Raw genomic sequence first — 23,705 nt, 5'->3', positions numbered from 1 at the left:
CATAAAGCCTTGAAGGAAGAGTTTGGAAGGTATGAAAAAGAATAGCAGGGGCCTGACCACATCTGTAGGGTAGGATCAGAAAAGCCTCCTTGAGATGTAACCTTCCGGTTTGTGTTCAGAAAGATGAGCAGACAAGGACTGGGGGAGCGCTGCTGGGCAAGAGGCCGAAGGAGACACCTGAGTGTAAAGGTCCTGACATGCAAAAGAGGTATCGACCGGAAACACACACAATCTAAACACCGAGAATTATGTGTCATTTGGTGGACTTTCTGAGCCCGAGAGAGAGCCTCTCAGAAAAATCTGAGGGACTGCTCTGAAGAGGTAGGGGAGGTGTCAAGATTTATAGGGGTTTTCATAACAAAGACCAAGTAGTCAGAACATTATAAGATTACTGTTAATTAAAGACAAGATTATCTCAAGTTAATGAATTTAGCACTTTTCTATGTGTGGGAAGATGCAAGAGTCTGGGCTTATTGAAATCCTGCCTTTGATACGCACCTTAGCTGTCTAGGGCCTGCACCCTGTTCTTTCTCATCCTAAGTCCCCTCAGGGCCACCATTGTGGGTGGCTACAGTGGCTGAGGGCTTGGCATCCTGGACTCACTGTGGGGGAGCAGCCGTAGCGGCTTGATGGCAGCGACATCCTTTGTTTACTGATGTGGCAAGCATTCACAGGTGAACCAGAGAGGCTGAGGGAAGACTCTGGTGGCCAGAGTAGAGAGCAAAAGGATGGGGTGTGTGAGAGGCCAGCAGAGGAGGGTGGGACCAGATTATCGCCCTGTAAGTGACAGCAAGGACTTTGGTCTTTGTAGTGAAAAAACAGAAGGAAGGCAGTGAGGTGCTAATGAAAGCAGGTGTGTGTCAGGACCAAGTGTGCATTTTAAGCGTCACTGTGTGTGTGGCGGAGGATGGGATTGAGCCCGAAAGAGAGGTAGGTAGTACCGGCCTGCCATAGAGCTGGAGAGGAGTGGACAGACTGGAGAGAGATTCAAGGGGCAGAAGCAGTCAGTTACAAAAGAACAAGCACCGAGAGCTCCAGGTTGTGGGTGCTGGTGGGGATTCTGAGAAGAGGCCAATTCAACAAGTAGATTTTCTGTGGAAGAGTGAGGTTGGAGCCAGACCGACCGCAAGGGAGTGTTGAGAGGTAAGTGGAGCATGAGAAATAGCCTTCACTTAAGACAAATGCCCCTGGAGAGAAGGCAGCTTGAAAGGTGCCTGTTGTCCAAAGAGAAAGGTTTTTGTTGTTGTTTGGCATGTCGATTGGCTGTGGGCCACAGATCTCTCTTTTAAGGGCCCTAGTGGAAAGACTGGCCTTAGAAGAGGAGGAATATTATTTCCTCTGAGAGGAAGAAAGGGGGCGACAGCATTCAGTGGAGGAATTTAGACTTGCCTCATTTCCTGAGGTAGTGTGTCTGTGGTTGGGAGCCTGGGCACACAGCCTAGATTCAAGCACTGACTCCCTCACACACCAGCTCTGTGACCTGTGGCAAGTGCCTTAAGTTCTCTGTGCCTCGGTTTCCTCAGATGTAAAATCACAATAATAGTACGTGGTTCATGAGACAGTTGAGGACTAAATGAATAATAGTATAACGCAGCCCTTAGTAAGCACGCACAAAAATATTTATAAATACTACATCAGGTAAATTCCACAAATCCCCTGAAATAAAACAGGAACAGTACAAAAAATTTTGGTTTTGACTGCCATTCCCAAAAAAGGTTGCTTTTCAAGTCACCTTTTTATGTTAAAAGAGCTCTGGGTGTGGTCTGTTTTGGAGCAAGGTGCTGATTGGTGCAAAACAGGAGGCAGGATGCTGTTACACGTAGTAGCTCATTCCCAAGAAAGTTTTGTGAGGTGCTGCCAGCTCAGCCTTGGACTATACTGGTAAAAGACTTCCCTTCTTAAGATGGGAAACCCAAAGTCAAGGCCTAAGGTAAGAAGCCACAGTTTGTGTTAAATATGTCCGGGCGAGAACCTGAACACTCAGGTCCTTTCGTCTGTCCTGGCCCAGAAGTGTGGGCGCAGGGTCCTCCGCCGGCTTCCAGGACAGTTAGGATGCGGGGGAGCTCGCACCAGCCGGCGCCGCGCCGGACCTCAGCCAGATCACTGACAGCTCCAGCGTTTGCGTTCTCACTGTTCCAAAGCATTTGGCATGAGGTCTGCAGTTCTGTATTCATAAGTGTTAACTATTCATGAAGGAAAACTGTGGGAAAACCCCTAATTCCATAAATCACTTTACTAGACTGTCTTGTTTTGTTTTGCTTTTATTATTTTTGTTGGTAATTGTACAACTAATTCAATTCTAAGTCCTCTCCATAAAAATGTTCAAACAGCACAGATACAGACCAGGTCACTTTTTAACTTTTCCAGCTAGAATACACATGGGGGTGGCAGGTGGAGGGAATGGCATGAAGTAAGGCACTTTATCTTGTTTCATGTGGGTAGCAAATTGCCCGAGCAAATGTATTAAATCACCCCTACTTCGGCCACTAACTTAAAACGTATTATTCACTACTTACACGTAGCACGGGCCTCTGTGTCCCACCCACGTATACCCGCCCGATTTTTTTTTTTTTTTTTTGACTCAAATGATACCACACTAACTAGAAAAAATTGAATTCCTGGGTTAATGGGTATTTTTATTTTGCTAGGTATTCCAAATTGCCCTGCAAACCTTAGTTATTTTCTTGTCTTTTTTTTTTTAATTAATTTCTTGAATACTTTTGTTAATCCACTCTTTTAGGTGAACTGGAGTATGAGCTTATAAAGTTCTTTTTAAAGAGTAGCATTGTATTGAATTTCTAGATTCGTTTGGTGGGGAAATATTTTTACAATGTTGAGTCCACCCATCCAAGAACACCTGACTGCCTCTTCCTGTCTTTGTGTTTTGGTGACATGCTCAAGTCTTGTGGTAAATTTTAAGACACTTACAGGTGGCACGTACGTATACTATGACTTCATAGGGCTTAAACATTTATTGATGGAATAATAGTTTTAAGCTGAACTATCTCTACTTTTGCAATAATACTGTTTGTACATACTTGTACATAAATTCCTAAAAACCCTGTTTCTCCCATCACAAATTACAGTCTACTTTATTACGTATTTTCTGGGGACAGAAATCTGAGGAACGTGAGGCTTATCCCTATTAATGGAAGTGTACCTTAAACACACAGTCCTGATGAGCCTATTAGTTAAATGGGAATGTGTTTCGACTTATTATGTTGGTTCATCACAGAAACTGACCTTGACATTTATCTTTTAAGTTTTGACTTCTTTCTTACAGGATATTAATGCCCACGCCTGTGTTACCGGTAAGCCCATCAGTCAGGGTGGAATCCACGGACGGATCTCTGCTACTGGTCGGGGAGTTTTCCACGGGATAGAAAACTTCATCAATGAAGCTTCTTATATGAGTATTTTAGGAATGACACCAGGGTTTGGAGATAAGTCATTTGTTGTTCAGGTAAAAATGTTTGCTTTCTGAAAGAACAACTGATATACACATAGAAAGTTTTTCAAGGTTTTTAGATTTGCGGTTTTTAAAATTTGATTCCTTTGAATCTCCTAAGTTTTAGAATGGATGTTTGAAAAGTATTAATACATCCTTTATCTTTTGTACCTTGGTGTGATTCATGTGACTAAACCAAGTATCAGTCAGATAGACATGAAACTCACCAGCTTCTTTTATTCAGTATTTAAATTGAAATTATATCCAGAAGAGGACAGGTCTTATTAATGTGTATATAGAAGGGTTTGCACAATGACCCAAATTTCAACTTTCAGGAAGAATTTACTTGGTATTTAATTAATTTACTTAGGGGAATCTTAAGTTAAGGTGAATGCTACTTTAAAATAAAACTCACTCCTCCTCATTAGTGACTTACCTTTTCATGACCATGGGACATCTGTCGGGTCATCAGGGACTGAGGTAATGTGGTTGACGCCACTGCCATTTCTCTGTAAGTCAGCAAGGCTGCATCTAACTGAACTTCTTCAGGACTCATTATTACAGATTACAAAGGATTGGTTTCTACATTCTTAAACATAGAAATTTATTGCTGAAGAGAGACCATTGTTTCTTTTGCCAAAAGGATTTTGAGAATTACTTCTAAACTAAAAGAATGTGTATTGGCCAGAATATGACTGTTAACCGTCTGCTGGGACTTCGGTTTTTGTTTCACGCATAATTGTTCTTCACAGGGATTTGGTAACGTGGGCTTGCACTCTATGAGATACTTACATCGTTTCGGTGCTAAATGCGTTGGTGTTGGTGAATCTGATGGGAGCATATATAATCCAGATGGTATTGACCCAAAAGAACTAGAAGACTTCAAATTGGTATGTTCATCTAATATCTGAATGGTTTGACCACCTGAATATTGTAAAGTTGAAATAAGTCTTAACTGAAGTCTATTTCCTGTGCTTATTTTTTTAAATGTAACTCAAAGAGCTCTTAATAAATGAGTCTTCATATCATAGGCAGTAAACGTAAACATTTAAACTCTGGTGCAGTCACTAATTCTGATTTTCAATCAATTATAGCAACATGGAACAATCCTGGGCTTCCCCAAGGCAAAGATCTATGAAGGGAGCATCTTGGAGGCCGACTGCGACATATTGATCCCTGCTGCCAGCGAGAAGCAGCTGACCAAGTCCAATGCACCCAAAGTCAAAGCCAAGGTGAGAGCCTGATGGGTTCAGCCTTACCAATGTGGAATGTCGTTGAGGGTCATAGGAAAGCTCTAATTGAGTTTCTTCTTTCTTTCTTTTTTTAACAGCTTTATTGGGATGTAATTCACATACCATGTAATTCCCCAAGGGTACAATTTACAGAGGGATGATTGTTCTTTCCCACAGCCCCCTTCCCATATACTCACATCTCTTGAACTCAGTTGGAGGGGATTTGATGGTGTTACTGGCATTTCTCTATGTTCCTGACTCTTGCAGATCATTGCTGAAGGTGCCAACGGACCAACAACTCCAGAAGCTGATAAAATTTTCCTGGAGAGGAACATTATGGTTATTCCAGTAAGTCATCTGTGTTTGCCAAGTTTTGTATGTGCTTGGAATCATAATTATCTTTTGCAAAGAACTGAGGGGAGAGGAGGATTGTTAGTTTCCCAAGCCTTAGTGAAGTTTTTAATTTTGCTTTTAAGAAAATATAAGTAGAAGCGGGGCTATATATAATAAGCCTGTCAATTCACTTGGACCTGGCCATTTTCTTCCAGTTTCAGGCTCTTGGGTATATATTTACCCTTCTTAAAACCCCAATCATATAAATGTATAATGTGCTAGAAATACTACTCAAACTCTTATTTTCTGTGATTCCTAACCTTATGCATTTGGAATGTCTTTTTCTGCTTTACTCAGAAAGCTAACATGAGTAGCATGTGCTTAGGCTCAGTGGATAAGCATGGAGTCTATACCAAAAGGTCACTGGAAATTGGAAGTTAGTGTGGAATTGGGATGCATTGTGAAGAAGCCCTTTTGCCGAAAACACTTAAGAAATTCAATTTAACTGAAATAGGCTGTCTGTCCTTACTTAGTGGGAAAGGGAATGCTAATCTTCCGGTGAGATACCCTTGGACAATCCAATCCAGTGGGTAGTGGGCAAGCAATTTTTTCTGAGAACCTTTTGGTGGAGAAAAGGCTGTAACCAAAATTGATCGAGTACTTGCTGATTAATAAAACAAAAAAAACCTTTTTTCTCTAATTGAGAAAACTTCAGATGGATTGGAAAGGTGACTTGTTAAATTTCAATGTAAAATTTCTGATACTAAGATATATTTCAGAAGCCTAAAGCTTGGTCTTCTATGATATTAAAACTGAACTCTTATGTTCATTGTAAGCTTTTATTAAAACTATCGTCTCCTCATTTCTTTGGTTGTCTTCCTGTCACATGTTTGTGGATAGGATCTCTACTTAAACGCTGGAGGAGTGACAGTGTCGTACTTTGAGTGGCTGAAGAATCTGAATCATGTCAGCTATGGCCGTTTGACCTTCAAATATGAAAGGGATTCTAACTACCACTTGCTCAGTAAGTTCTGGTTATCTTGTTCTCTAGAAATCTTTTGGGTCATCTAAAAGGTTGGGGAAAGCTTACATTTACTAAGAGAACAAATTTCCTTTTGTAATCAGATAACTTAATCTCAGAACAGAAAACTGTGTTGCTCTGTCTCATGAGCCTTAGACCAAAATTACACAATTTGTTTGTTAGATATTAAGTATATTAAGTCTCTCGAACATATTTCCGTTCAGATGTTTATTCTGTGATGTAATGTTCCCGGAACACAGGAGAAGTTAGTACTATAAAGAGGATTGTTTTAAACCAGGACTTCCTGTTGATACTCATCCATTTCTATCTCAGGTTGCTCCTAGTAAAGGCCTATTTAGTGTCAAGAATTTTTTTGAGTCTTCTGATGAGAATACTGTTTTTCATTGACTAGATTAGGTTCTCCCGAGTTAACATCAGAATTTTCATCAAGCTGAAATAAGACCAAGCCCTCCAGCTGGGCTTTGCTGAGCCCACTGAGAATCTGGGTGAAGCGTTCCCACTACTTCCGTTCCTTTTTCCCTTGGCATTTTCTTTTTAAAAGAGCCAAGGCAAAACCTTGGTGATGGGTGTTATGGAAACAGAGCAGTGACCTAAATTCACATTTATATAGGAATTTGGCAAAGTGCTTTATTCCTTTTTAACTGAGTTTTAAATGGTTAACCCTTTTATGTCATTCATGTTAAAACTCTGATAGTCTTCGGTTGTGGAGATAGTTTGGGACGACTTTGGGTTCTACTTTTTTTTTCTACTAGCAATATTTTCTCTACATCTCTTGGCTTTTTATAGTGTCTGTTCAAGAGAGTTTGGAAAGAAAATTCGGAAAGCATGGTGGAACTATTCCCATTGTACCCACAGCAGAGTTCCAAGACAGGATATCGGTGAGTGTGCAGACAGACACCGCCTGCCCTCTTTAGATTCAGGCAGAGTGGGTTCATTGGAATCAAGGGATGCTGATCCACACGACAGTCATTATATGACTCGTGTGTGCTTTGTACCTTCCTCTTTCGTTCTAAAAATGGAGTAAGATTCTTAGTTTAAAGTAAATGGCTAATGATTCTGCTTTTGATACATTCGCCATACAGATGACTCAACAAATGATTCTAACACATTTGTGAAGATTTATTACGTATTTTAAGCTTTAGAAAAATAGAAAGAATTGAAAAGTAAACATTCGATTGAACTATATAAAAATTGAAATTGCTATGTGGACACGAATAAGAGTAAAAGAAAAATTAGAAAAGGGCGGGGTGGGGATATGGCTCAGTGGTAGAGCGTGTGCTTGGCATGCAAGAGGTCCTGGGTTCAATCCCCAGTACCTCCAAAGAAAATTAAAATAAATAGAAAAGATAATTTATGTGAATTAGGTTAGCAGGTATATTAATACTGCATACACATCACAAAGAGAACGTCTTTACCAGTAAATGGCAGAAGATATGAAAAAGAAAAGTCACAGGAAATAGGCCTTAAAAAATGTTTAACCTCGCTGTTAAAGAAATACAAATTAAAATATCTTTGTGTTAAACCAGCGGAAACAATTAATGGATCTTACACTCACCGTGTCTGTGGTGAAGCAGTTGTACCATTATTCTGATGACATGCATACTGGTGCAGCTCTTTGGAAAATATGAGAGTTATTAACTTGTTCCTGCCCTTTGACACCATAATAGCGTCCCCTCTGGGAATTTGTCCTGAGAAAACAATTCTAAAGGAGAGGACTGACTCCATGCATGATGATGTCATTGGAGCTGTCTGCAGTCTACTTTTTAAAATTGGGTTTGATTTAACAGTCCAATATGTGTGTGGTGGGTGTTGGGGAGATGAAATGGCTGTTGTATATATATGAAATATTATGAAATATTCAGTCATAGAAAGCGACTTAAAACTATATTGCAACATGAAAAAAGGTTAAGGGTTTTGTTTTGAAGGCGAAAAGATGCTTTTGCCACTCTGGGTACTGACTGTTCCCCTAAAAGAACCTTGTTCTTTCCCAGATCCATGTGTCTCTTGGTTCTGTCCCTCTGTCTGGAGTGCCCTGATCCACTCCCTGCTTACGTATCACCGCATCTCTGTGACTTTCCCTGAAAGTCCCCTCTGCGTGCCAGCATTCCATGTATCCTTCCATGGCAAATAACTCGGAGCGCTTTGAAAGGACCTGCTACTGCTGCAGCTCGAAGATGGGCTTCTTGCTCCTCCCTGTGGCCGCCTCATGTCCCACACGTGCCTGCCACATAGCAGTCACTCAGCGGGAGTGAGGAGGACAGCCAGTCAGTTAGGAGGACAGAGCCATGATGACTTTCCTTTTTAAAAAATCTTTGCCCAGGGTATTCATCTCCCAATTTTCAGATACTTTCTGTGCTGCTAAAATTACACTTTAGTGCTAATTTTACACTTTCTCACTCTTTCTGACTTATTGCAGGAGTTTTGTGTTCGTGTCAGCTGAAAAACCCGGTTTTGGAGGGGGGGGTTGTTTGTTTGTTTGTTTTCCTGGCTCCTTCCCTCTAGTTACCCCCTCCCTAAACATGCTCTGGCCCTGCCAGGACCTACATCATTGTCCCTCATCACCCCTGTCTTCACTTAAATTCCACATACCATCATTACAGCCAGTCCCTGGTCTTGTTTTGCTTCACCACACCCCCATGTCAGCACTTGAACCCTGGTGAGCTCTGGCTCTCTGGCCGCTCCGTGACTATCCCCCGATAGCAGAAGGCCCGGCAAATTCTGACCACTAACCTCAAGTAGGCCCTCTGCTGCCCAGCAGTTACTGCTCTCCCCGTTCCATTCATTTTCTCATCCTCCTGATTTATTATATCATACTGTCTTCCTTCCCCTGCACTCCCGTTCATGGCCTGGTATCTATTCATGAGAAAGCTGAAGCAGTCAGGGAACTTCCATGTCCGCCCGGCTCCTTGTCTCTGTACCCTGTCTTGTGTCTTCTCTTGTCATAGAGCAGCTCTTTGTGCTTCCATCTAAGCCCACATCTTGTTCTGGGCAGCAGATGGCCGGTTTTCAGTATCTAAAATGCACTGCTTAAGCAAATCTTTCTCTCTCTGCTATATCAGTCAATTTTCCCTCTATTCAGTCATTCCTATCAATGTACCCAATGCTGTCTTAAAAATATATTTTTTTTAAGTAATAATATATATATAAATCTTAATCCTACTTTCCCTTCCAGGTCCTGCCATTTTTATTTCCCTTACAGCAAACCTCTTTAAAAGTTGTATATACTCTGCCTCCAATTCTTCTTCCATATTCAAACCTACTATTCTGCCCACCACTCCACCAGTACTCTTCTTATCAAGGTGACCAATGACATGAGCATCACCAAACCCAGTGGTCACCTTTCAGCCCTCATCTTACTTCACCCGTCAGCAGCTGTTGTCACCAGTGATTTCTCCTCCTTGAAATATTTCTTTTCTTAGCTTCCAGGGCACTACATCCTCCTGGTTTCCTTCCTGCTTTGCTAGCCATTCCTTCCTGGGAAGTCCTCAGTCTGAAGTGCTTCTCTGTCTGAATTCAAAATTGTATCTCACTCAGCCTCATGGTTTTTAACTGCATGTGCTATCACCTCTTACTAGAATATAAATTCCCTGAGAACAGAATTTTCATTATTTTGTTTTCTGCTGTGTCCCCAGTGCCTAGAAGAGTGCCAGGTACTCAGTAAATGGTGAATGAATGAGTGAGTGAAAAGAAATAGCAATTTTCCACCTGTAAAGCAAGGGTTGTTTTCCTCTTCCCAACTTGGTAGAACAAAACAAAGTTTAACTCAAATGTTTCTTAACTGATACAAATATTACAGAAATATACCTTCTTAAGTGAATAAAGCATTAATTGGATAAAGTTCAGGATGGATAACTTTGGTTGATGAGCCCCATTAAGTTTTTATCTGGCATATCAAGATGTGTTTGAATAGCTATATATGTCATATTGGTAGTGGTGGTGATAGTTAATTGTCTTAATTTTAGAAAGCATTCCTAAAACCAAATTAGAGGAACCCACTGAAACAAAGTGATTCATAGAAATAGTTGGCATAGGAAAGAGAGGAGCTGATTTGATGGTCAAAGGCCCTGGGTTATAGCTCGGCTCTAAAGACAGCTACCTATGACCTTGGCCAAGTTCTCTGATCATCAGTTTCCTCATCAGTAGAATTAGGGGGTGATTGAAGAAAAGCTAAGGTCCGTCCCGCTTTCAGAGTTGCTGAATAGACTGGCAGGATTCTACCCACAGCTGCTGTGGGAGGTAGCTGGGTTCCATTCTGTACATTCATCTAGGGGAGAGGGGGTGGCTGCACCGTGACCCGGGCAGGGTGACGTGTGCTGTGATGCATTTCCATACCAGAGGCGTGACCAGTGCCTCGTGTTTCTTAGTCCATACTTTGCTGTTTTTCCATGATCATAATTTCATGGGTATTCGTCTGCTGTCAGCTAGAACGAAAACCAAATTGTGGTTTAAACACAGCTACTTAATCTCTCACTCCCTCGTCTTCAGAGACAGCCCACACTCTGTCTGTGGAGCGCGTATCTACTTTTACTTTAACCAGCACCCAACCGTCATACCTTGTGGCCTTTCTCTCGCCTTCTGAAACAGCCTACACTCTATGTTGTATGTATCTCTCTGAATAAATCTATCTTTACTCCAAAAAAAAAAAAAGAAAACCACAACTACTTAAATAGATCTCAAGGTACTATATACAAAAATTAAGTATCTCTTTACTGAAAGACAAAGCAATTCTATCTGACTGTGTACTGACTCAAAATGTTTTGTGCTCTTACGGGTGAAGCATATCTTCATATGGTTTATGTTAAATTCATGTTCTTTTTCCTAACAGGGCGCCTCTGAGAAAGACATCGTGCACTCTGGCTTAGCTTACACTATGGAGCGATCTGCCAGGGTGGGTATACAGGTGCTGTTTGCCCTTCTTCCTGCCAGTTACACAAAGTACAGCTCAGCTGTCATGTCAGCTGCCAGATTGTGTGTGCAGTGACAGAAAATAGCAGCCTGTTTATGTGCTCCTCGTTTATGTCTAGCAGAACGTGTGCTTTTCCAGTCTTGGGATGATGGGCATTGTTTTTAGGGTCTGGAAGATGTTTTCCAGACTTTGGGTGATAAATACTAATGCCAAGTTAGGAGCGAGTGGTGTCTGGCAGTTAGCTTAGTCAGCCAAACTGGATTTCCGCTCAGGGCACCAGTCTGTTACCTTACTATAGAATTTGGTGTAAGTGAAAGAGGTTTTGACCACTTGATCCTTATTTCAAAGCCTTAAACCCAGGTTGAATCCAGCTTTCTTAATTTCTTCTCAAGTTCAGACTTTATCCACATGGTGTTAAGTTGAAATAGCAGGAGCAGATATCAATGGTGGTGTTTGTTGTTAACTTTTTTTATTGAGATGTAATTAACTTACCATAAATGCATACTTTTAAAAGATAAAGTTTAGCAGCTTTTGTCCACAAGGCTGTGTATGTAGCCATCACCGCTAGTTCCAGGACATTTTCTTCACCTCATTCTAAATTATCACGGTGTGTATCATATGAACTTGCTCTGGATGTCAGGGTGTCTGAAGGGCACAAGACAGCTCACACTTTAAATTCTAAAGAGCAACTTCTTAGTGTCGCCTAAACAGTAGTTTGTTTTAAATTCAAGAGTCAGTCCCTCCTGCCTAGAGCTTGTTCTGCTGCCTGAGTGGTTCCTCGTTGGCTCCCCACGTCCTGCCCTGAAATGGTGCCGGGTAACTTGTACCAGGCCAGGATGTGCCTTGGGTGTTCGTGGCCTGGCTGCTGGCATCGGAATGATCTTCACTGCATTTTCTCCTTCATTTCAGCAAATCATGCGCACGGCCATGAAGTATAACCTGGGATTGGACCTGAGGACGGCTGCCTATGTCAACGCCATTGAGAAAGTCTTCAGGGTGTACAATGAAGCTGGTGTGACCTTCACATAGATGGGCCGCGACTGACTTCTTCACTGCCCTCTTCACCTCTTCATCTGCAGACCTACCACAAGTTTACATGTAACCGCAGAAATCTCTCTCTCTCTCATGACTTAGTAGATAATGGACACTATACTCAACAAGTCAATCCAAATCAGCCCCTTTAGAAGAAGAAGCTTAAGGTTAGGGGATCATGTGCAAGCCTGGTAAGTGTGCCAGTAGAAATCAGCGATCCCAGAGAGTCATTTGGGCATTCTGCCTTTAATAACAAGTCCCATCCATCTGGCTGTGCTGCCTTGCTCCGTGGCCGCTCCCCAGCAGTCAGCTGTGGCCCTGAGAAAGCTCCTGTTGTCCACGAGCAGTCAGCTGCTTGCCGCTTCAGCTCTGGACAAGTCTATAAAGTGCTTTTACACATTTATACGGCATTTTCAGAAAGTGGCATGGTCCTAAAGTGAGTTACTGGTATTTTACATCAGCAAAATAACTCAATTTTACAGGTTGCAAACAAAACTAAAAGCTGTTTCTCTTTATGCATTTTATTCTTTTAGAATAAAATAAGTACATGCTGCTGTAATAAAATTGCCTTTAATCACTTAACAAGCCTAACCTTGACTCAAGCAGTGAATGCCTGTAAACATAAATGAAAAAAACTAGTATTTTTATAACATAAAACAGTATCATTTGTAGCTTATCAATCGCATATTGTCATCCAGCAAAAAATGAAAAGCCTGGTGGAGAATTAAGTTATCTTCATACCTGCAAATGATGGAGGCTGTTTTTTGTTAAGACCATCGGAATTTACTTAACAATGATGACATATAGTCCAAAGAGTGCAGTAACCTCCTTATCATGTTAATTAATTGTTCTTCTCTCTTGAAGATCTATTGTGTTGACTAATTGAACAATAATTCAAGTAGTGTCCCAGAAAACAACTGCTTGGGCTCCCTCTGTGGAGTCTGGCTGGCGGCTCTGAGCGTTGCCAATGGCCCCGACTGTGTCCTCTTGGAGGCCCCGTATTCTGCACATGGCTTCCTTCCCAGTGGGCTGGAAACAACCTGGGCTTGTGTTTTGTTTGGAAGTTACTTGGCCAGGGCCTTTTGAACGGTAGTGTCCCAATGAAGTACTAGATATTATTTATGTAAGAATGAGCTTTTTTTTTTTTTTAACAATATCCTTTCAGAAATTTCTAACTACTTTGTAACTGCATGACTTAACCTGGTGATAAAAGAAGTTATTAAAAGTCTACCTTTTCCAAAGCTTGCGTTTCTTTTCTGTGTTTTATATTTGATAGTATCTCTCTTAATAGATGATAAAACTACAATTGGGTTTCTGAAATTTGTGGAACAACCAACTGTATAACATTTCTTCCCACTATATTGTGAGCTGCCCAAATTTTATTCTTGAATTCTTTTGTATTTCATTCTAATAAACACTATCAGTGACTGTTCTTGAGGAAGAGGGTCTAGTGCTTAAAGCTGAAAACTGATGTAATTTATATACCTTTTTATATATATAAGTGCCTTTTTTCTTAATGAAGGAAGGTTTTGTTGATTGCAAGTTTCATTTTTTAATAATAGAGGCACAGAATGTAACAGTTTAAGACAGAATACTAACCATAATCAACAGAACTAGACTCTAGACCTGATTCCACCAGCTTACATGGCTGCCACCTCTGGGACATAACTTTGCAAGCGTTTTGTCCTGATTCTGCCTCCCCATGGTTCTGAGCATCAGGTCCAAGAGTGACTAAACAAGCCTGTGGCACCGTGGCCGTGGCAAGCCCTTCCCACACACAGCGATGTCTCCTTGCACTCTAGGAGGAGCACTAGGTGGGAGAGGTGGCGGGATAGGAAAATAAGTTCCAGAATATTTAGAATAGTGCCTGGTGGTGCAGTAGATTCAGGTCATGTGAAAGGGACAGTAGGTCTTAGTGGTGGCCTCTGGCTGACATATTGGGGTATTTATAGTGTTTTAAAGGCATGGATGGATGGGTGTTACTGGTTATTGGTAACAATGTTGGAAACTTGTACTAATTATGCTCGCTATACAAAGACAACACAATAGTAGTGTCAGCTTTGGTTCCTGGAGGCTGAGTTAGACAATTCTGGTCAGTTACTCTTGGCTTCACTGAAATGTTCTAATTTACTTATAATTCTTTTTAAAATTTTACATACAAATCTCTAAAGTTAATTGCTTCTGAAATAGCCATAAATGGCTTATGGAGCACTCAAAGAATACTTAACTCTTGCTTCATGAACCCCTACATCAGAATGTGTTCTAGTTACCCTGATAGATGAAGTTTAGGGAAGCTTGAGAAGTAAAAGCTTGATTTTTTTTTTCTCTCTTTTTTAAGCTGCGCTTCTGGCAACTCACTTGCTAGGACTGATGATTTACTGTTTTCTTTAGAAATCCTGCATATTAACTCACAAATTCCCTATTCCCTAAACATCCCTGGCAGGCTTTCTTAACCCTGCTGTGATACATAAGGCAGTCAAAGCACAGCACATGAAGACAATTACATCTGTGAACCTTGTACAGAAACCTCCACAAAAGTTTTTGTTTGTTTTTGTTTTTTGCCTTGTAATATGAGTGTTAATGATATTTTAACTTTTTTTCTCAACTTACTGGCTTTGTTGGTTTTTTTTTTTAATCAAAGCTTACACATAGCTTAGACAGGATTTCTCAGCCTCAACACTGTTGAAATTTTGGGCCACATAACCCTTTGTTTAGAGAACAGTCCTGTGCATTGTGGGATGTTTAGCAACATCCTTGGTCTCTACCCATTAGATGTCAGTAGCATCCTGCAGTTGTGACAGTCAATGCATTCACATTGCTAAAAGTCCTATGAGGGGCAAAATCACACCGTATTGAGAATTACTGGGGTAGAGAGCCAAATAGTTTACAGGGCTTACTGTGAACAATAAATAGTTTGTGCCCTCCAATTCATAGCACCCACTTCATCGTTTTCTAACCCCCCAGAGGGAGTTTTAGATGTTTCATTTTCCAATAATTTAAAATTTTTCATTTTGATTGTATCCAAATCCTTTATCCATTTTAAATTGGGTTATTTGTCTTTTTGTTGAGTTTTATGAGTTCTTCATATATCCTGGATATGTAACCCTTATCAGACATGTGATTCGCAAGTATTTTCTCTCATTCTGTTGGTTTGTCATTTCATTGTCTTGATGGTGTCCTTTGATACAAGTTTTTAGTTTTGATAGAGTCCACTTTTTTTTTCTTGGTTTTCTAAACCTTTTATGAGGCTAGTATTACCCTTATACCAAAGCTAGCCAGACATCGCAAGAAAGGAAAATTATACACCAATATCCCTTATTAACATAGGCACAAAAATATTAACAAACCAAATCCAACAGCTCATAAGTGTCATAGATCATAAACAAGTAGGATTTATCCCAGAAATGCAAGGGTAGTTCAACATAAGAAAATTGATTAATCTAATACACCCCAATAACTGAACAAAGTGGAAAAGAACCACATAATCATCTCAATGGCTGTGGAAAGCACTTGACAAAATTTAAGACTTTCTACACATATAGGGCATTTATGAAAAAATTCACAGCTAACATACTCATTGGTGAAAAATAAAAGCTTCCCCTCAAGAGAAACAAGACAAGGATTCTTGCTTTCACTGTTATTCAAGATAGTGGAAGTCCTAGCCAGAGCAATTAGGCAAGAAAAAGAAAAGCCACCTGAACTGGAAAGGAATAAGAGAAACTATCTGCAGATAACATGATTCTCTACATAGAAAATCCCACAGAATACACACACACACACACACACACACACACACACACACACACACCCTACTAGAATAAGTGAATCAAGCAAAGTTGCAGAGTACAAAACCGACACAAAAATCAGTTGTTTTTCTATGCATCAGCAAGAAGCAATCTGTAAAGGAAATTAAGCAAACAATTCCACTTACAATAGCATCCAAAAGAATAAAATATCTAGGAATAAATTTAGCCAAGGAGGTGAAAGTCTTACATAACCTAGGAAACAAAAAACTACAAAACATTGTTTAAAAGAAATTAAAGAAAACCTTAATAAATAGAAGGACATTCCATGTTCATAGATTGGAAAACTTAATTTTATAAGATGACATTACTTCTCAAAACAATCTACAGATTCAAAATGCCAATGGCCTGTTTTGTAAAAATAGAAAATCTAATCCTAAAATTAATATGAAACTTAAGTGGCTTTAAATAACCAAAACAATATTGAAAAAAAAAGAAAAAGACTTGGAGGACACACGCTTCCAATTTCAAAACGTAATACAAAGCTAGAGTAAACACTGGTTCTGACATACAAACACTTGGACCAATGGAATAGAATGGAGAGTCCAGAAACATCTGTGGTCAATTGATTTCTAACATTGGTTCCGATACCAATTGTATTAGTTTCCTAGGGCTGCCTTAACAAAGTACCACAAATTGGATGGCTTCAAACAACAGAAATTTACTGTCTCACAGTTCTGGAGGCTACGAATAGAGCATCAACAGGGCTGTGCTCCCTCTGAAACCTGTAGTAGAGAATTTGCCTTTTCCTAGCTGCTGGTGTACGGCCTTGACATCCGCGGCAATCCCGCTGCATCACTCCAATTTCTGCTTCTGTCATCACATGGCCATGATCCCTCTGTGAATCTGTGTCTTCCTATAGGGCACGCCAGTAATTTTGGATTAAGGATGTACCCTACTCCAGTATGACCTCATCTTAACTAGTTACATCTGCAATGACTCTGTTTCCAAATAAGGTCACATTCTCGGGTACTGGGGTTTGGGATTTCAACATATCCTTTGAGGAGGGTACACAATTCAATACACCATTCAGTGAGAAAAGAATAGTCTACAACGAAAGACACAGGGACAACTGGATATCCACATGCAAAGGTATGAAGTTTGACCTCTTCCTCACTCCGTATATAAAAATTAACTCAAAATGGATCAAAGACCTAAATACAAGAGATAAAACTATTAGAAGAAAACATTTGTAAGTCTTCACAGCCTTGGATTTGGTAACAAATTCCTATTTTTTAATTTCAGTTGTATTTTAAACTCTACAATGCACTGGAGGTGCTCCTAGTCGTGACAAATAGACAGCCAGGCAGTGGAGTCTTCCTAGGAACCACCAGTCAAGTCAAATAATGACAGCTTTCTGTGAATGAGGCTTTGAAACAACACCAACCCTGTTCTGCTCTTTCCAGTAGCTTCCAGGCTGTTGGTTTTCACTCTGATTGTGGGTTGTTGGTTTTCAAAGCTGCAGTTCAGCTGTTGGGAGTCAGGGGGAAGTGAGAAGAGAATAGAGCAAGTTGAAAACATCACAAAGCTGACTGTTCTTAACAAGATCTTGTTTGTTTTTAATTTGTTTTATGTAAATGCTCCTGGATTGCTATAAACCTTCAGTTAATTTCCAGAGTTTCAGAAAAAGTTGACTCTAACTGTATTTTTGCCAGTTTTCTCATTACTTTTACAGAGGAGAGAGTTTTTGGAGGTCTTTGCTCCACTGTTTTCTCTGATACCATTCTTGATTGCTTCCTTATAACACGGTTAGAGTCTATCTGAGGTCAGTGTCATAACCCTCATTTCACAGCACACAGTAAGAAGAAAATGAGAGCTGGATGTACTTATTCTAGGAAAGCACACTGCAAGGTGAAGTGAAGGCAACGTGGGCAGTGCTTCTCCAACTTCCTGTGGGGAAGGTCCAGTTTTTTGGTTTTCTGTTTGTTTGTTTCTTAATCTCATTCATCATGATATGTGGTGAGGCTCCAAGTGACTCATTGCCTTGCAACTTGTCGTACAAGTTCAACAAACTGGGCTGGTCTCTACCCTGTTGGACAAGAATTCTCCACTGTTCACACTCCTGGAGGTCCAGGTGACGTCCAATTTCTAGAAGAGTTTCTAAGCACTCTCCATTTCTTTACTTATCTTGTCGCCAAGTGGTAACAAAGTTTGAAGCAAATTTTTAGTAGCACTTAACTAGGAAACAATCCTCAATAAACTAGTATGTGACATTTACAGCCACATTTAAAAATATATCTGTATTGGTTTTCTCTTAAATTCAAGCATCACGGAACGATGTAATATAGAAAATGAGGATTCCTCATACTCCCACAGGCACACAGAGCTGAGCCCTGTTGATGTTTGCTCTATATATACTACAAATTGTTTTCTATTCTTACACAATTATGTGTTTGCTTTGTACAAATGAACTTATTCTACATACATATTTTACAAATTATTGAGTTACTTGGACATGTTCCCATATAAGTACATTTTCCTCATTCTTAACAACCATGGAGTATTCCATTTCATATAAATGCAAGAATTGTTAACCAGTCCTTATTGATGGCCCTCTAGGCACAAGTCCCAATTTTCACGCTAAGGCATTGTAATCCACTAGAAGACATAAGTGTCAGCTCTGTATTGTGTGTCAAGCCTGACAAGCAGAGCAAAACTTACCATCCAAGTGATTTCATATTATCATTTTAGGATGTTTCCAAGCTCTTGCTATTACAAACATGCCAGGATGAATCTGTGTGCTCGCCTTTTGGACATCTGTATGTCCCTGGAGAATGAAGTCTGGGAGGAGGAACTGCCATCCAGAGAGGGTGTTCTGGCTGACACTGCCACCCACAATCCACTTTCTTTTGAGTTTGAGATTGGGGGGAATTGAAAAGTCATCAGAAACCAAACCAAGATAAAAGTGACAAATGTTCCAGGCCAGGATGTTGGACATTCCTTGGCTGTTCAGAGACTTGTGAAGCCAGCTCTGAAAGAATGCCAGAAATATGGTGAGCAACTCACTCATTCGATTAAAACACCTTTTCTTCTCATTTCTGCCAAGAACAAGTAACCTCCAGCAAGATAAATAAGCAATGCTACCTCTTTACAAATCATTTCCTTTTATTTAATGGGGGGAGGGGGGTTAATTAGGTTTGTTTACTTATTTCTCTGTTTTTCAATAGAGAATTTGTTGTACTGGGGATTGAACCCAGGACCTTGTGCATGCTAAGCATTCATTCTACCACTGAGCTATTCCCACCCCCCCCCTTATTTTTTAAAATCCAAAATGTTAAGCTAAATGTTATTTAAATATATGTTTAAGTTTTATGGTACTGACTCACTCGTGGCAGGAAGGAGGGGAAGCCAGGCGTCCTTACCCCGTACCACCCTTTAGGTCTAACACAGATCTCCAACAGCCAGTAGAGAGAGGGCTCAGTTTCTCCTTGACCTGATTCTGTTACTGCCCAGCAGAAGCGCTGCTTTGAAGCCTGTTTCAGACATGAAGCAGCTCATGTCTGCCAGCTAACCTCTCCATCACATTGGTCTGTGACCTTCCCTGAGTCCTGTAAGAGCATTTCAAGGAAAACCCAAAGAACACGTAAGCTGAATTATGGTCCTCCCTTGGGGTGTCCTGGAAGCACTATGGTTTCAGAAAGCCATGTATAGTTTCTGGGGAAATAATCTTTCAAGAAAAGTAGCACAGACACTAACGATTCACAAAGCTCCTTGCTGACATGAGAAATCGTGATATGAGAACAGCACATCTGATTCATCACAGGGACCTATCTGACCCCCAGAGGGTGCCGAGGTGCTGGCCCCTGGTCCCTGAAGAGGGGACACACAGGACACAGACAGTGTTTCCATTCAGATAGGAATAAATCCAGGGCTCGGTGTACACATTTCACAGCTTTTTATTGAGATTCAGGGAGTCTGCCGATGGCGGGCGTGCTCACTGTCCCAGTTTGCCCAGGCCTTCAGCTGCGTGGGTGACAGCATTTGTGACTGTGTTGGTCACCGTCTCAGTGACCTCCTTTACCACTTTGTCCCCTGTCTCCTGGGCCTTCTTTAAGGCTTCAGCAATGGCTGTCAGGAAGAAAGAATGTCCAGGTGAACAAAGGAAACATTTCAAGCCGCTTGCCGGGCTGCTGTCACCTGGAGTGGCCCATGGGATGTGGCAGTCTTACTGGGTCGTGCCCCAGAGGAAGCCCATGGGACAGAGGGCAACCCAGCTCCCAGAGAGATGCATTCAAATTTGGTTTTGTTTCGCCAAACAACTTGCATTTCTTCAACTGTTCATGAGACAGAGCATCTGCTCATGGGTGTTTGTCTATTCATACCTCATTCTTCTGTGAAATACCTGTTGGTATTTTTTTTTTTTTATCATTTTTGTCTTGGGTCATTGTTTCTATTACAAATATTTTCTTCTTAGTTTGTGGTTTTTCTTTTGGTTTAGCTTGTAGTATTTTTTTTCCACTCTGGAAAATGTTGAAGTTTTATTGTCAGATGTACCTAATATTTCCTTTATGGCTGTTGGATTTTCCGTCGTAGTTAAAAAGATCCTCCCTTCTCTGAGATTATGCCAAAATCTATGTTCTCTTCTCTCAAGTTAATAATTTCCTGTATTTATCTTTAAGATCTAATCCATCTGGAATTGATTTTGTTGTAAGGAATGAAGTGTGCGTGTGCTTTTACTGTCGTGATCTTCACAGCACGCACAGACGTATAAACATTGATGTAAATACGTATGTGTATAAATATATTTTATGTCTTAAATGTTTTGTCCCAGCACACTGCCACATGGTCTTTTGTGACATCATCCTCTTAACATTCACAGAGAGGAATGGATCCAGATGGATCTTGCTTTAGCAAAGTACAGTCTGTGACCTCAGATGAGTGCAGATAATTATACAGCGATTGAAAGGAAGTAACATCTGGGTCAGGGTTGGACCTGGTTGGGCAAGATTACTGCCAGCACCTAGCTTCCCACCTTCCCTCCCCATCTCCCTCCCTGTCCTGACCTTGGCCGTACCTACCTTTCTCTCCAGCCTCCTTGGCGTGCTCCACCACCTCCTTCACTACCCCCTCCACGGCGTGGACTGAAAAGATGAGAACAGCCCAGAATGAGGGCACACACAGCACAAGCCACTGCTCCTCGCTGCACGGCCCACACAGCCCTGGATGTCCTGGGAGGGGGCCTGGAACATAGGCCCTCCTGACCACTGGGACCCTGGAGCCAAGGCAAGGCCTGTTTCCCAGGTCACCACGCCTCTCAGGTGAGCTGCTGTCCTGCCTGTGGCCGGATGGAGGCTGCAGCAAAAGGACCTGAATCTCGAAGCTTCCTCCAGCAACACCAAGGTCCCCAAAGCAATTCCTCCATTAAGGTAAGAGGGAACTCTCTCTGCCCTCCTAGGATGGTCACACTCTAGGACTGGAAGATTTTGGAGTCAGAAGAACTAACAGGTTCTGATTCTGACTCTCAGAATCAACCCCACTGCTTGATCCCTGGTCTGCAGAATGGAAACACCACCACACTCAGAGAGCTGGTGAAAGAGGAAAGAGAGGGGCCGTCCCCAGCGGCTGCAGAGCTAGCAAATGAAATACACACGTGTCTGCAGCCATTTAGAAAGAGAACAGCAAACTCAAGCTGTTTCTCACACAATGTTCAACAAATGGGGCCTAAATTAGCCTCTCTGCATCCAGCGGCTGACAGCTGCCTACAAAAAAGGGGTTTCTGAACGGAGGGTATAGGGGAGGGTTTGCTCAGTGGTTAGAGCACCTGCTTAGCATGCACGAGGTCAGAACTAACTAAACCTAATTACCTCCCCCCGCCAAACAGAAACAAGAAAATTACCTCCTCCACCAACAAAACAAAAACAATTTGGAAGAAATTGAAAACGTCCTTTGTGTAAACCCTGAGGGCTCTCTATGAATAAAATCAGACTCAGCGGTTTCTTAAGGAAGACATTTTTGAAGTTTTAAAGTTACAGTAAAAATAAAAATCCATATTCTTTTTTCTGTGTAGGATATACTCAGAATAGGCTGTTTGAATACAGAAGGGCCTTCCTGGTTTCCAGAGGGAAAGATTCAGGCCACCAGCTGCTCACCCAGCACCCCAGCTCCCTGCCTGCTTCCAGGGGCCTCTCTGAGCTGCCTCCCTCCGGCCCTCAGCCACAGGCCCAGGAATGGGCCAAGCCCGGGTGGCAGAGCTGGTCTGACAGGGAGGGTTGTTTAGGGCAGTGGGACCCCTCAGGGCTCCTCCTGGAACTGCCCTCCTCACCTTCCATAGCCCCCCACCTCCATCCTGTCCCTGTGGGGCTGATGGGCCAGGGTTCCCCATGGAGCCAAGGCCTGCCCCAATCCTGCTGGGATGAGCTTCGCACGGACCCCTGGAGTCTGTCCCCATCCCCTAGTGGGAGGAGCAGCCCAGATGGAAATGAGCCTCGGGGTCCTTACCGGCTTCCTCGGTGGCCTTCTCAGTGCGGTGGGCCAGGCCCTCGGCAGCAAGTTTCCCCAGTCCTCCCAGCATTGTGTGGCGACAGGTGGTGATGAAGACGGATGCTGGCGCCTGGACCAATGTGCTTTTATAGATGTCTCTGATGCCTGGCTGGGCTCTGGGGCACGGGCCTCGCCCCGACGATGACTCAGCGCAGGCGGCAGGAGGAAGAGGCTGGGTGGGGCCACCCCAGCTCTGTGGCTGGGACAGTGCCCCTCTGGCAGCATGAGACCCCCTACACCCTGTATCCTGGGACCTTGTGAGGGGCAGGGACTGGGAGCAGGGCTGAGGCTAGACAGAGTGATGGATTCTAGAACATGCCCCTCTCCCAAGGTAGGAGGCCTGAGTGCCCTGTGGGATGAGAGGCATTTGGGGACCGCATCTCTGCCAGCCCCGTGGGCTTCGAGCTCCCCACAGTGTGGGCACTGGTGGGTACCCAGACAAGGCCTAGGACATCCAGCCCGCTGTCCAGGGTCCCTAGAGTAGCCTAATCGGGGTTTAGGGTTTTGTGGGCCTGGGGATCTGGGTAGTCCCTCAGGCCAAGAACACAAGCGGAGTGGGGGCAGCTGCCTTCCCCATTCCCTAGGACCTCAGCTCAGCTCTGCAGAGTGGCTTTGCAGCCGCCATTGGACAGGTTGGGGGTGGGTCAAGGCCAGGCCTGGCCCAAGGCAGAGGAGGATGCAACACTGACCAGAAGTCTAGTCATCTCTGGCTGGCAGTCACCAGGTTCTCATTCAGCGGAGCACCTGAGTAGCCCAGCACTGGGGTAGCCAGCACGTGAGGGAGCCTAGCCTTACATGCACACTGGGCCTGGCCTCTCGGGGGGGCCCTGTGAAGTCAGCTGTGCGCACCCAGGAGGCCCTAGAGGAGTAGATGGAGGACCCACCACCACCTGGGGAGGTGCTTCTGGCAAGAGCTCCCAGCAAGCACCTCTGCCAACCCCTGATGCATCACATGCTTGGGGAGCCGGGCTGCCTCCCTTCTTACTCAGGCTGGATAGAGATGCCTCAGGCCACGTGTCACATGCTGCTTCCCTTAGTCACTGGCCCAACCTGACCCTCAGTTTCCTCATCTATAAAATGGGGACAGCCAAGCCTTCCTGGCCTTGTCAGTAATAGTTGGTGGGATCATACATACAAACTCTTGGTAAACTTCCGCTCCTACCCCCTCATCACTGATGTGCTAGGGAGGGGCTGCTTGGCAGTGAGCCCTGATCAACCAGTGGGTGAAGCAAAGAGTGGCAGGGCCTGAGGCTGCCTTGGAGTAAGAGGGCTTGGGGATGTGACCCCCACTGGCCAGGAAGCAAGGAGGATGGGGCTCCCAAGATCCTGTTCACATGGTCCAGGCCTAAGACAGGAGTCTGAGGCCACTCTCCCCATGCAGGCTCCTTCATCCCTCAGAGGGGCCCAGCATGGTGTGGCAGGGCCTAAT

General features: G+C 42.8%; 2 protein-coding genes and 1 non-coding gene across 3 annotated transcripts in view; 2 read left to right on the top strand and 1 right to left on the bottom strand.

The window, feature by feature from the left end:
- GLUD1 (glutamate dehydrogenase 1) overlaps nucleotides 1–13,234 on the top strand; it is a 33,859-nt gene extending 20,625 nt beyond the window's left edge. The window contains exons 6-13 of the mRNA XM_010993365.3: nucleotides 3,284–3,463; nucleotides 4,201–4,338; nucleotides 4,543–4,680; nucleotides 4,948–5,028; nucleotides 5,914–6,037; nucleotides 6,842–6,933; nucleotides 10,881–10,943; nucleotides 11,871–13,234. Of these exons, the coding sequence (XP_010991667.3) occupies nucleotides 3,284–3,463; nucleotides 4,201–4,338; nucleotides 4,543–4,680; nucleotides 4,948–5,028; nucleotides 5,914–6,037; nucleotides 6,842–6,933; nucleotides 10,881–10,943; nucleotides 11,871–11,990 (936 nt within the window). The 3' untranslated portion in view covers nucleotides 11,991–13,234. The remainder of the gene's footprint in view (nucleotides 1–3,283; nucleotides 3,464–4,200; nucleotides 4,339–4,542; nucleotides 4,681–4,947; nucleotides 5,029–5,913; nucleotides 6,038–6,841; nucleotides 6,934–10,880; nucleotides 10,944–11,870) is intronic.
- On the top strand, nucleotides 7,305–7,376 carry TRNAA-GGC (transfer RNA alanine (anticodon GGC)). The gene has a single exon. It is a non-coding gene; the product is annotated as a tRNA-Ala (tRNA).
- Nucleotides 13,235–19,690: 6,456 nt separating the features above from the next.
- FAM25A (family with sequence similarity 25 member A) lies at nucleotides 19,691–22,371 on the bottom strand. Its single transcript, XM_031461014.2, has 3 exons — nucleotides 22,235–22,371; nucleotides 20,815–20,877; nucleotides 19,691–19,864 (listed from the first exon to the last, which is right to left on the bottom strand). Exons 1-3 carry the CDS (start codon nucleotides 22,305–22,307, stop codon nucleotides 19,731–19,733), a joined length of 270 nt encoding a protein of 89 aa, XP_031316874.1. The 5' UTR covers nucleotides 22,308–22,371; the 3' UTR covers nucleotides 19,691–19,730.
- Nucleotides 22,372–23,705: the final 1,334 nt, after the last annotated feature.

The sequence above is a fragment of the Camelus dromedarius genome, chromosome 8, assembly GCF_036321535.1.
Source record: "Camelus dromedarius isolate mCamDro1 chromosome 8, mCamDro1.pat, whole genome shotgun sequence".
NCBI lineage: Eukaryota > Metazoa > Chordata > Mammalia > Artiodactyla > Camelidae > Camelus > Camelus dromedarius.
The sequence above is the reverse complement of the archived record's forward strand: the minus strand, read 5'-3'. Positions and strand labels throughout refer to the sequence as shown.

Bases quoted from the DNA above. Each gene is read 5' to 3' on its own strand.
- FAM25A (XM_031461014.2), bottom strand. From the start codon at position 22,307: ATGCTGGGAGGACTGGGGAAACTTGCTGCCGAGGGCCTGGCCCACCGC. The intron at 20,878-22,234 runs GTAAGGACCCCG...TCATCTTTTCAG, and splicing joins GAAGGCCACCGAGGAAGCCG to TCCACGCCGTGGAGGGGGTA. The intron at 19,865-20,814 runs GTAGGTACGGCC...TCTTCCTGACAG, and splicing joins CAAGGAGGCTGGAGAGAAAG to CCATTGCTGAAGCCTTAAAG.